The 13,315-nt window shown below is 41.9% G+C and overlaps 1 protein-coding gene across 2 annotated transcripts; it reads left to right on the top strand.

The window, feature by feature from the left end:
- Positions 1-82: 82 nt before the first annotated feature.
- pask (PAS domain containing serine/threonine kinase) lies at positions 83-12,985 on the top strand. Of its 2 annotated transcripts, none has more exons than XM_086042744.1 (21): positions 83-373; positions 453-677; positions 1,631-1,833; positions 2,099-2,269; positions 2,409-2,543; positions 4,104-4,238; positions 4,352-4,553; positions 4,894-5,075; positions 5,164-5,275; positions 6,137-6,314; positions 6,579-6,787; positions 6,926-7,055; positions 7,861-8,402; positions 8,696-8,838; positions 8,966-9,133; positions 9,657-9,782; positions 10,886-11,020; positions 11,102-11,301; positions 11,680-11,813; positions 12,523-12,666; positions 12,794-12,985. In XM_086042744.1, exons 2-21 carry the CDS (start codon positions 473-475, stop codon positions 12,952-12,954), a joined length of 3,615 nt encoding a protein of 1,204 aa, XP_085898870.1. In that variant the 5' UTR covers positions 83-373; positions 453-472; the 3' UTR covers positions 12,955-12,985. The 2 variants fall into 2 exon arrangements, with proteins under 2 accessions (XP_085898870.1, XP_085898871.1); XM_086042745.1 differs by having other exon boundaries at positions 4,903-5,075.
- The last annotated feature ends 330 nt before the right edge of the window (positions 12,986-13,315 follow it).

Here is a 13,315-nt window from a genome sequence, read left to right on the forward strand (position 1 = left end):
ATTTCCCGTTTCGAACCATGACTTTTGATTGGCTCCAAGGCACTTCCGTATATATATCATCTGTTCAGCCGGTGCTCGTAGCCCGCGATTTACGAAAATTGGGGGGGGGAAAAAAAAAACTATAGTTAGCTGTTCGCAATGTATTGACTCCAAACATTCCCCTGCCCATGGCTTCGACGTCTTAAAAACGACCGTGGCTATTTCGACTCCGCATTGAGGTCGCTGAAACGCAACTTTGTTCGAAGTGCGATTTGTAGACAGCATGCTAACCTCGCTAAGTGGAATAACACAGGGGAGTTAGCGTTTCCTTGTCGACTGTCGTCAACAAACCACGGCGTCCATTGTATGCGTCGAATGCATCTGATTTGATTTGGTGAGTCTTGCATCACACGTCTGTCACCCTAACGCCTTTGTAAGCCAGTAATTCTGTTCTCGCGGGTCACCGATTGCAGCCGGAGAACCTACACGAACAATGTCGCTCGCCACCGAGTCTCGTTTTGAAGCCAGACGGCACTTAGCGGAGAAAGGAGCAACTATTTGCGTGGTACCTGATCTCTCCTCCGACCTGCTGGAGAACGAGTTCGACTTGAACAGGTCCTACCCCTGTGTGCGGAGACCACTGCAGAAAAGAAACATGTTGGAATTGCAGCGACGTTACTATTGTGGATCGTCCCCTGGTAAGAGATGGCCACACAGGACGTGTAACACGTTATATAAAAATATATAAGCTAGGTACGTGAGGAAAACAAATATTTACTTATTTGGACCAAATGCCGTTTTGTCAACATGTTAAGAATTATTGATGTTATGACATTTTTAAAGATATGAAAATAGGCATCAAAAAACAAAAATCTAACTCAAAACAATACATGTCTTGTCATCAGTTTTGAATTGATTGATTTATTGAGCATATAAACAACATGAAAAACACGATGGAAACAAAAAATCAAAATAAAGAGTCAGCACTTACCTTAATTCAGTAAAGTTTATATGTTCAAGGGGAGTAGGAAGAAGTAAAAAAAACTTGGAGTGCTACCCCTTGTTCACTATAAAATATTGGAAATCATGTTCTATTAATACTAAGGTGGGTTATTCATAAATACATACACACATATACCTGAGCATAACCCATATAAAAACTAAACTAAAATCGCTTATTTTACATATATACAAAGTAAACGCTTTAAATAGAAACAATAGAAACTGTGTTATTCCACAGTTTTCAAGAAAAGGAATGACGCTGAGACATTTTATTCCTTGATGTTTCACTACAATAAAGTCAATTACTTCACAAGCTGGGTAATAATAATTACACTTAATGAATGAATTACATGAACTGATTAATTATTAATTCAGAATGATGACAAGTTTTGGCACCGCATCATCTTCGTCATCATGCAAATTGGATGTAAGTTGGTTTTCGTGACTTCGAATACCTCAACATCACATGAGATGTCGATTATAAAAAGCAAGCTAGCTTTCAACACTTTGCGGTGTCAAAGATCAGTTATCCCACCGTGCCTGTAAGAAGCATCAATTACAGTTCTGCGTATTTTCTTCATTTGTCTTTGTTGCATTTTTGATGTTCGATTTATTTATTTATTTTTTGGGGGGCACATTTGTGCTTCAGCATCGGCAACAAAGCCCCGATCGTCCTGCATCCATCCTGACTCGGACACATCTACTGACGCCCTACCATGCCCGCCCACAATGTCAGAGACAGCGGACAATCTTTATGGTCAGCTTGTTTCCGCAGATTTGGGGCTGCCTCTCTCGCCACTGGCACTCAACCCAAACAAAGTGCTTCTGACTGTAGATCACAAAAGCAGAGAGGTACAGTTCTCTAGCGTTTTGAACAGTGATTCCCAAACTCTGCTACAGCACATTAGTGAGAAGAGAACTTTAGTGATCCCACCGCAGGGAAGTTTACTGGTTGTAGTAGAAAACGATAATAGACTTTATAAAGAAAAAGAAGCACAGGCATTAAATCTAATGCAAAGTATGTGCCTTGGCTCAATAAAGTTTGGGAAACACTGTTTTAGAACATGTTCAATAATAATAATCATGTTTTTTTTTTTTTTTTTTTTGTTTTTTTAAGATTATATCAGCCAATGATCACGCCTACAAACTCTTTGCGTGCACTCCGGATGAGTTGAATGGAAAAAAATTGATGTCCGTTTTGAAGAAAACCACTCAGGTCTTGGAAGACGCGTTGCCTGAGGAGTGTCTGCTAATGGACGGCAGTGTCGCGTCGGTATCTGGGAAAGTGGTACGTTGCCGACTCTTTAAGGCATCTTGAGCCAACTACATGTCATTCGTGTGTGCCGATGATTATTGGGATCCCTGGAATCCGTTCTCATGGTCAAATGTGTTTTCAACATTTCACCATTGGCTTGTTCTCCTTGTAGGTCGATGTTGTGACGATGTCTGGCGAGATGCCAATGTTGGTGTGTACCCACAGAGTTTCACAAAATGGAGAACATCTCCTTGTCATAATGGAGAATGTGGAACGGGTTTCCGCGTCCCTGACGCTTACTCAAGATGTAAGTGAATTTTGTTTTCATCGGCCTCCATCTTTTTAAACATGTAATATCTACACTGTTGGCAGACTGTGAAAAAATGATACGCTCACCACCAACCGCATCAGGTTGACCTACGTAATTTGATACAAGTACTTAATGCCAAATCAACCTTGGAAAAAAATATCTACTGTATGTAGTATAGTGAACGAAAATAATAGAGATAGACTGATGTGGGTTTTTTCAGGGCCGATAGCGATACCGATTATTAGTAGTCAAGGCGACCGATATTTGGAGCCGATACTCATTTTTTCTAAAAAAAAGAAAATATTGGCATCAAAATGTTAAAAAAACAAACAAACAAAAAAAAGTTCTTAAAGCGGGAGTCAACCCAAACATATTTTTTTCAAGAATATGTTCCCAGCAGGTGCAGTAGTTGAAACACGGCATTCTGATAAATATTGCGTTTGTGGAATAAGTGTTAATCCACTCGTTTTTAGCCATCTCTGGGGGCGGCCATTTTGTCACTTATGTTGACTGAAAATGACATCACAACTGCTCACATCGACCATTCACGGCTCAGATTCAGAGAACAGGTCAGCCGCGATTGGTCGTTGTGAGCATTTGTGATGTCATTTTCAGTCGACAGAAGACAAAATGGCCGCCCCCAGAGATGGCCAAAAACGAGTGCGCGTTGTTGCTTAACTTGTATTCCACAAACGCAAAATTAATCCGAATGTTTCAACTAGTGGGCCTGCTGGGAACATTTCTTGAAAAAAATATGTTTGGTTTGACTACCGCTTTAACTTTGTTGAAACTTCTTTAAGCATATGTTTATTTAACTACTTTTCAGATTTGCATAATGTCGATTTTTTTTTTTTTTTTTTTTGGATACTATTATTACTGTAAATTTTTGACAATATACATCTTTGTTGCCAAATTCTAACAAAAAGTTCAGGGAGCATCCAGGGTCGTCAGGGTGTCTTAAAGAGTGAAATGAAAACACTTGGGAAAAAAATAAAAAATAGCTCGATATAGTTTTCGACAAAAATGAAGTTCTCCAAAATTTAAAAATGACACAAAATTAAACTTTCACATATCTTTGTTTTGATACCAACACAGTTTTAAATTGATTTATCGGCCATCAGATGTTTTAATAAGGCCGATGCCGATATTCGTCAAAAGGCAGAATATCGGCGCCGATAATCGGCCCGGCCGATAATCGGTCCATCCCTAAAAGATAATGCAGGGACACACCCCTTCTAATTCCCAAAGAACCCTGGCCTTGCTCCATAATCTTTTGACTTGATATAACCCCACATGAAAAAAACAACAACTGTGACAACAGTCTTGGAACTTACCGACGCACACCATACGTTTGACACTGACAAAGTTACTGCTAACTTTTTTTTTCTGAATTCGATTATATCCGTTTTAATTCGCGATATGTCATTTCTCAGTCATTCTTTTCCTTGGTGACAACTTTCTCCACTTTTTCTCCATTTGATGAGAGAGCACCGATTATTATTATTATTATTATTATTATTATTTTTTAAATTGCTTTTGGTTTTATCCTCCTTTTAGGGCAATATTCTTACCTGTGACACGGCACTTGCTCATCTCCATGGATACCACCATCCGGAGGACTTAAAAGGACTTTCTGTTGTGGAGCTAATCCCCTCCTTACAAATCCCCCTGCACTGTCAGGCCTTGCCCAAAGTAAGCGCTCTTTTTCCTTTAACGCTGTACCGCTCACTCCGTCTCGCAATATCCCTTCACGCTCTCGTTTGGGATGTTATATCAGACGCTTGCTTTCTTTGCTTCCCCCATAGATGCTGAGGGTTCAGAGAGTGTGTGGTAAAAGTCGAGAAGGCTCATCGGTGCCGCTGTGTGTTAAGCTTCAGGGGGCGGTGCAGTGCGCAAGAGCCCAGCAACAACACATTGGGATGAGCCCCGCGTGCTCTACAGAGAGCCTTGGCAGAGACGACGCACACCAGGCGCAAGACTCGCAACCTGAGCGTTGTCAGCAGTCTGGTGAATGACGTTGGCTTTCATGTTTGACCATCGCTGCGGTGTAACGTCACGGCCGTCATTTCATATTGCGTAATAAACTGACTGCTGGCTTTATATGAGCTACCCTGACTATAACAATTCCAATAAGTTGATCAGTGAAATTTGATGTGGAACTCTTTAGTTTCACCTAAAAGTCAGTCGTGCTAATTGCGCTCAACGTTTGAATCGGTGTGGAGGGGAGGGGAAAAAAAAAAAAGGAACCGAAATGATGATTCTTGATTCACGCAATATTCACAACAGTTATTAGCCGGTCCTCGAAATGTTTGACCCGTCGTCAATTGGATTTGTTCTTTTTTATGAGTTTACGCAGGCATCAAGGGAGACAGCAGGGTCGCCTCCGCGCTGGAGTACGAAGGAACCATCTGGGCGTTTGTCCCGGTGAGCAGCCTCCTCCTGCTGCAAGATGACGGCTCAATCTGCAGCATCCACAATCAACAGGCGCTCAGCCTGTTTGGCTACAGCAAGGACGAGCTGCTCGGAAAGGTTGACCAATGAAAGCGGCTGCGAAAGGCGCGGCGCGGCGGCCTTTTGACAAGCCTCGTTAGTCACCGCTGCTCTCTGCCGTCGACAGTGTGTCACTTTCCTCGTGCCCGGTTTCTATGGATGGATGTCCGATTCGGTCAGGAAGATCAGTCCCTTCCCAGAGTCTCAAGCAGAGGCTGTCAAAAGTACAGCGAAATCCGGTGAGCATTTCAAGCGTTTTAGTTCACGTGTAAAAATGTACAGGCGCGGGCAAAGTGGCCCACATACGGCCCGTTTCGTTCTTTTTTAAAATGTATTTATTTTTAGGCCCACTGTGCGTTTACGTTATCAAGACGTCATTTCATTTGTTCTAGCGGTTGATCTGTTTTTCCCTAAAATCGATTCAAATCTATTTATTCTCTTTTGTGCACATTAGCAAAACATTGTTCAGTCAACATTTTTAGTTAATTGTATTAAATAACTGGGTAATTTATTAGGAATAATGAAATAAGAATATTGGTTAAACAAATGGTTTTTTTAAGAGTGGTAATTTATTATACTGTAAATAAAATGAAAAATTGCAAAATAAAATACATGCATACAGAAAAGTATTTAGTTCATTCATTCATTCAAAGTGACAATGAAATGTATTTAAGAATTTAATGAATTTATCATACTGCAAATAATAAAATGAAACTATAACCATATTATCATTAAAAAAATACTGTTTACATTTAATGTATTTTAATAGTTCATTTGTAAAAGAACACTACGATTAAAATATAATTTAAAAAATCAATACAGTAAATTAACATTTTTTTTATTTTATTAAATAATTGGTTATTAATTATAATTCAATAAATTACAAATGTGCTTTAAAAATGACAATGAATGTTAAACTTTAAAAAAAAATGTATTCATATCAGTATTTATTTTTTATTTTTTTTTGGCAAAAAAAAAAAATCATGTCTTGAACACACCTGTATTATAGTGTAGTAATCGGATAAACTATATAATCACATCGTTGTATGCGTCTTCTCCTCGATGTTTGTATGTTTTACTCATTGTTCCGTTGACCTCAGACATCGACCCCTCCTCGTTGGTGGCTGGCGACATGGCAATGGTGCAGGAAGCCTGCCGGGGGCGATCGTCCACAGGGAGAGGCCGAATCTTCACCGGCAACTGCACCAGACTCGACAAGCGAGGAAGCGCTCTGTCCACGCTGACTTCTCCTGCTGTCTCTTCCACACGCGTCTTTAAGTGAGTCATTTGGACATCAGAGGCATTTCATTAGGTAGTCTGACCTTTTTTTTTTTTTTTTTTTTTTTTAAACGAACGTGTCACCGGAAGCTGAAAACATGAGCTCTGAGTTCATTGTATCTCTTACGCCATCTGGTGGACATGTATGCAATGTTAACTCGAACAGCGCGAGAGTCCCATTTAATGAAATGCGAGCGCTGTAGGAAGACACCGGCGTAGGATCACAGTTGCTGTGATTTTAGATGTTATCCATTCTTTCCACAGTGCTAATGACACTGAAGAGCTGTTGAAGCAAGCAGCCCAAGTAGCTGCTAGCAGTAGCCACTCCTCAGGGACAGGCGATACCACAGAGGCTCTCCTGAAGACTTTTGCCTGGGTGGACCATCCAGAGGGTGACAACACCTGCATGCTTTCTACAGAGCAACCGGAAGATAAACATGAGGAACTGCTCGTGGAAAATGAAGTCATTGCAGGTGTTGGCTAGCATGCCAGTTTGCTTCTTATTATCGCCACTACAGTACTGTATGTCTTTGCAAAATAAAGTTTCATTGACCTAAATGTCTTTTTTTTTTTTTTTTTTTTTTTCAAATTTCTATTCCCACCATTTTCAGGCACGGCCACTCAGAATGGACACGCTTTTGGAAGTGGGGGAGTCAAATCTTCTGGTGTTACCAAAGACAGGCGCTCATGTACATCCGTCCTGCAAGACTCCAGCTTTGAGGTCATTTCAATGGAGAGCAGGTGCGGGTCTAATATTTACCATCCATGATCAAAGCCACTTATTTTTTTTTATTAACTGACCAACCTCTCTGGTGTACGAAAGAGGATTTGGGCCAGCGGGGGAGGGAGGTATAGGTTGGCAAGATTCTCACTTTTATCTCAAAATTCTGACTTTAAAGTCAGAATTGTTCTTTAAAGTGGAAGTCAACGCTAAAATGTTTTTTCAAGAATATGTTCTATGCAAGCCCACTAGTTGAAACAAGGCATTCTGATAAATATTGCGTTTGTGGAATAAGTGGTAATCCACTCGTTTTTAGTCATCTCTGGGGGCGGCCATTTTGTCACTTATGTTGACTGAAAATGACATCACAACTGCTCACATCGACCAATCACGGCTCAGATTCAGAGAACAGGTCAGCCGTGATTGGTCATTGTGAGCAGTTGTGATGTCATTTTCAGTCGACAGAAGACAAAATGGCCGCCCCCAGAGATGGCTAAAAACGAGTGCATTTTTCTGCTTAACTTATATTCCACAAACGCAAGATGAATCAGAATGCCGTGTTTCAACTAGTGGGCCTGCTGGGAACATATTCTTGAAAAAATATGTTCCGCTTTGAAGTTAGAATTCTTACTTTAAAGTCAGAATTCTGAGCTAAAAGTGAGAATGTTACCAACTTTTTTTTTTTTTTTTTCCCCCACTGACCCAAATCCTCTTCCATATTCGTGTTTTCACAATGCTCTTTCCAAGTCTTACTATGTGTCTCCCCTGTTGGACAAATATAGGCTCTATCTTGAAGAAAAAACATTCAGTACCCCTGTTTTCCAGGTCTTCCTCCGGCTTTTGCGAAAAGTTTGCTGGCCACGGTGGTTGCGATCCGTGCCGGCCAGAGCTCAGCTGTTTCCTGGACCTCAACAGCAACGGCGACCTGGTGACCCGAGCCCTGGCCGACCTGGATCTGAGCAGCGCTGTGCTTATCAGCCTCCAAGGGGGCAGCGACGAAAACCGCCACTCCTTGACGTCCTGCGATACGGCCGAGCTCCTGCGCACGCCCCCACCGTGCCTCTTTGACCCGGAAGATGGGCCCGTCGACACCAATACGGAGGCCAAGAATCGCTCCGCTGAAGAGCAGCCGGAGAGCCAGGCGGGGACGGATCACTGGCCTGCCCTCTCGTCCGTTCACAAGGAAAGCGGCCAGGAATTCTGCTTGAATGAGGATAATGGCGAGGTTCGGTCAGCGATGGACCTTCCTGCTACGTCCACACCAAAGAAACAGAAAATGGAAAAGGTTGCGCTCAAGTCGGACGCCCCGCAGTTACTGGAGGGACGATTCGAAGGAAGCGCTTACCACAGAGATGGCACAAGAGTCGGTATGGCTGAATTCAAGTCCATTCAAATGTTTTATTTGCAACTCGTGGCTCATTTTTTGGTGATTAATCCAAAATTTGTTTTCGACCGCTTACAGCAAGCGAAATTGGATGATTTTCGCTGGTTGGGAATCAATCCACCAGATTATTCTGAGTGGCTTTTCCATCAAAAACGTCCTAAAATACAAACATGCCAGTGGCACCACAATAGCTTAGTAAATTGAAAAAAAAAAAAACGTTTTCCTGTTCCATTATTGGAGTTCTCCGCCTCTCACTATTTTAAATAATTTCTCCAGAGGTGCAGTGTGACGTGGTCAGAGCTGACCTTGCCGATGGAAAACAAATGCTCTGCGTGTGGATGAGCAAGCCCGGCCAGCGTTGGTCAGCGTCGCAAAGCCATCGATCCCTGCTCGACAAATCGGCAGCCAGTCTCGGCGAGGTCGGTTGGGGGAGAAGAAGAAAGAAGGAGAAAAAAAAAAAAAAAAAAGAAATACCAATTGGAGTGCTACATTCATTCGCTTGTTTATACGTGGGCCTGTTTTTGTTGCTGCATCCGTCCCCTTCAGAGGATCGGAGAGGCGTGTCATGGTGAGGCTCTGCGCTCCACCCTGGACCTCGAACACTCTCGGGCATGTGATGGGCAGTTTGAAGAAGAGTACAAGCCTGTTAAAGCTGTCGGGAAAGGAGCCTTTGGTTTTGTCTGGAAGGCAATAAGGCGCTGCGATGGGCAAGAAGTAAGAATATTCACACGCACACTTGGACGGATTGAAAGGGGGGGAGGGCGGAAAGTCAACGCAAACGTTTTTTTTTTTTTTTTTTTTTTCAAGAATATGTTTAATGCAAGTCCAGTAGTTGAAACGTGGCATTCTGATAAATATTGCGTTTGTGGAATAAGTATTAATCCGCTCGTTTTTAGAAATCTGTGGGGGCGGCCATTTTGTCTTCTGTCGCCTGAAAATGACATCGCAGTTGCTCAGGTAACAACCAATCACGGCTCAGCTTCAGAAAACAGGTCAGCCGCGATCGGTCGTCGCGAGCAGTTGCGATGTCATTTGCAGTCGACACGAAGACAAAATGGCCGCCCACGGAGATGGCTAAAAACGAGTGCATTTTGCTGCTTAACTTATATTCCACAAATGCAAAATTAACCAGAACGTATTCTTGAAAAAAAAAATATGTTTGAGTTGACTTCCGCTTTAAGTGCGTTCCAGTGGTAGAAAAGTAGACTCGGTCTTACTGTGGCATTGACGTTTGCAGACTGTTGTCAAGTTCATCAGCAAGGCAAGGATCGTGAGCGACTGCTGGGTAGACGACCCCATGTTGGGTCGAGTCAGCCAGGAGATCGCCATCCTGACTCGAGTGCAACACCACAACATCGTCAAGGTAACCGCCTCGGCTTCCAAAACCTCAATTGCAATGAAAAGGATATGCCAAACCTTCTAAGCACTTGGTTAAAAAAAATTGGTTCTGCCCAGGCTCGTAATCGTTTGGGATTTTTCATTATAGCTATTGCGGAAGTCAACCCAAACATATTTTTTTTTTCAAGAATATGTTCCCAGCAGGCCCGCTAGTTGAAACGCAGCATTCTGGTTAATTTTGCGTTTGTGGAATATAAGTTAAGCGGCAAAATGCACTCGTTTTTAGCCATCTCTGGGGGCGGCCATTTTGTCTTCTGTCGACTGAAAATGACATCACAACTGCTCACAATGACCAATCACGGCTGACCTGTTTTCTGAATCTCAGCCGTGATTGGCCGTCGTGAGCAGTCGTGATGTCCTTTTCAGTCGATAGAAGACAAAATGGCCGCCCCCAGAGATGGCTAAAAACGAATGGATTAACACTTGTTCCAAAAACACAATATTTATCAGAATGCCCTGTTTCAACTAGTGGGCTTGCATAGAACATATTCGTGGGGGGATAAAAAAAAATTGCGTTGACTTTCGCTTTAATTTCATTTTTTGTTTTGTTTTGTTTATTCGTGTAACTTTTTAATGCTTCATTTTAGTTTAGATTTTAATTAGTTTTTTTTTTTTTTTTTTTTACTTAATGAAATATTTGTGTCAGATTTAAAAAAAAAATGTGATCGGGGCATCCCTATTAATTATGTGTGTGTCTATCTATGTTTGTATATATATTTATGTGTGTGTGTGTGTGTGTGTATATTTTTTCTCCCCCAAAGCACTCATTTAATTTTGTTTTATCATTTTTTTTCTCTTCAATTTTAGTTTTGGTACATCAGTCACACCATTGCCTTTCTGTTGCCTTTGCCCTGTCTCTCTGATCATTTTAGGATTCGTTACAACATTTTAAGGGCCAAAACGGATGAAAACAGTCCACAGTGTGTTTACGCGACACACAATGCACATTAAACGACCAAAAAGTTGGAAAAGTACAAACGGACGGAGGCGAATTTAGCGTCACTCTCGCAACGAGCTGCCGCCCCGACGGCTTCACCTTTGTTTTCTTTTCCGTGCCTCCGCCACCAGGTGCTGGAGGTGTTTGAGAACGGCAGTTACTTCCAGATGGTGATGGAGAAACACGGAGACGGTTTGGACCTCTTTGAATTCATCGACATGCAGCCGCGGCTGGACGAGCCCCTTGCCAGCTACGTCTTCCGACAGGTCCGCCCGGCGCGATGTGCCAACGGCGCGACTTCCTAAATGCCTTTTGTCGAACCGCGCATTTTGCCCTTTACGCCCCAGCTGGTAGCGGCCGTCTTCTACCTGAGGTCAAAGAACATCCTGCACAGAGACATTAAAGACGAGAACATCGTCATCGACAAGTGTTTCCACATTCGCCTCATCGACTTTGGCTCTGCGGCGATGATGACCCCGGGGAAGCTCTTTTACAATTTCTGCGGCACGCTCGAGTACTGCTCCCCAGAAGTGCTTCAAGGAAACCCGTACGTGTGTATATCGTCTTTGCAAAATACATGCTTTTTTTTTTTTTTCTCCATTTTGTTTTTATAACCAGCCATGTTGGCCAAAGTGTACATTTATGGAGAGGATTACGTTTATCACGGCTCCCTCAAAGCGTTACACCTGACAACAGAATCCTGGTGCGAGAGCGCCGTTTCCACTCCTTTATGACCTTTATGGGCCATAAACTTTGACAAGGTGCCTTTTTAAATTACACACATACAACAATCATAAAGTTATTTAAAACGTTTGCCGGAAGTGATGGCCAACGCGTTTGCCGCGCTCTCGTAACGACTCAAGCGAGTTCCTATGAAATGTATCTGGTCGGGTGGTGAATGTGTGCTGATGCTTCCTTCGTGTAGCTACAAGGGTCCCGAGTTGGAGATGTGGTCTCTGGGGGTTTTGCTCTACACGCTGCTGTTCAGCGAGAACCCCTTCTGTGGGGTGGCCGAGATCCTGGATGCCAAACTCAAGCCCCCTTTTGCGCTCTCCTCAGGTACTTGCATTTGAACCTAGGGCTGCTCGATTATGAAAAAAAAAAAATATATTAATCATGATTATTTTAGTAGTAATTGAAATCACGATTATTAAAACGATCTTTTTTTTTTTTTTTTGTACAAAACAAGAAAATGTTTAAACGTTTTCTTATGTAAATAAGTTCCTTTTGGACCAAAGAAAATTTGCGAGATTAATTATTGTAATTTTATTTTTCGAGGAGCAAATGTTTAAATTCAAGTATGATTTCCTTGTGTAAACAAACATTGTTTGGTGCGTTGGATAGAAATGAATTTTAATAATCGTTTTTTACGATTATGCCCATTTTGTAATCGCGCAGCGTAATAATCGTAATTGTAATTGAATTTCGATTAATTGCACAGCCCTATTGGTACCTGTTGAATTTGTACCATGGTCATGAACGTTAACTTGTTTTTTCAAATCAACTTGCCCCGTTAAAATGAATGGAAAAAGCCATCATTCTGGTCTTTCTATCTTTTCATGGACAGAGGTCCGCACCTAAAAAAAAAAAAAAAAAAAAAATACTTGAACAACCTTTGTTGTCTTGATAGCCTTTATCAACTCCTCACTGATTCCCTGAGGACCCGTGGTTAGGAAAAAAAGAAATTTGGCAAAATACAGAAAATGTGAGCAGGAAACTTTGCACGTGTTTTGATACTTTTCCTTGTTAACCAAGTCTCTTGTATCAGACCTGAACAGTGTGTTACGTGGGCTGCTGCACCCTGAGCCCACCCGAAGGATGACCCTGGACCAGCTGCTTTTGCAGTCCTGGATCAGCCAGCCCATTTCGCTGGCCGAGTATACCTGGACGGAGGTTTTCCCTGCAGCTCAAAGTAATTGGCCAGTATGAAGGCTTCATCAAAATGAGGACTTTTAGTCACAACCCAAATGTTGTTAGAGCTACAGGATTGGGAATAACAATGCACTTATGGAATTCGCTGTTTTCCTCTTTTTAAATAGGCTCACTGCAGCGTCACGATTCCGTTCCCCAAAGGTACGGAGGACACGACTTGTTCCCCGATCAAGGTGATGACACTCTTCCGGATGAGGAGGATGAGGAAGACCGGTTGTCCATGGTGGCCCTGGAATCGGAGCTCCAGAAGTACCTCAATGAAAACTAGAGACTGAATAAAAGCCCAGACGTCCATCCAATGTTTGTTTTGTCTGTGGAAGTTACTGCAGCAAAGGTAAAATGCATTTTGCAATTTATTATTTTAGGTCTTTTTAAAGCCTTTTTAAAGTAGTCAAATCGTAGCACTACCTCACGCATTTCATAAGTTCACCTGGATGATTAAAGCCTTAAAAAGATGAGACCTCAAAATGAATGAAGCTTTTTTGTTTTTAATATCAATTGGATTTTAACACTAAATGAAATGTAAAGTATATTTATCTTGTCTATTTATTTTTATACACAAAGACATATTTTAATTTGATTTTAAATGTTTGTCGTTCTCTGTAATAAATGAAATACACTTTTGTTGC

This window comes from Filicampus tigris, chromosome 10 (genome assembly GCF_054856515.1).
Source record: "Filicampus tigris isolate MCC_2025a chromosome 10, RoL_Ftig_1.0, whole genome shotgun sequence".
NCBI classification, from domain to species: domain Eukaryota; kingdom Metazoa; phylum Chordata; class Actinopteri; order Syngnathiformes; family Syngnathidae; genus Filicampus; species Filicampus tigris.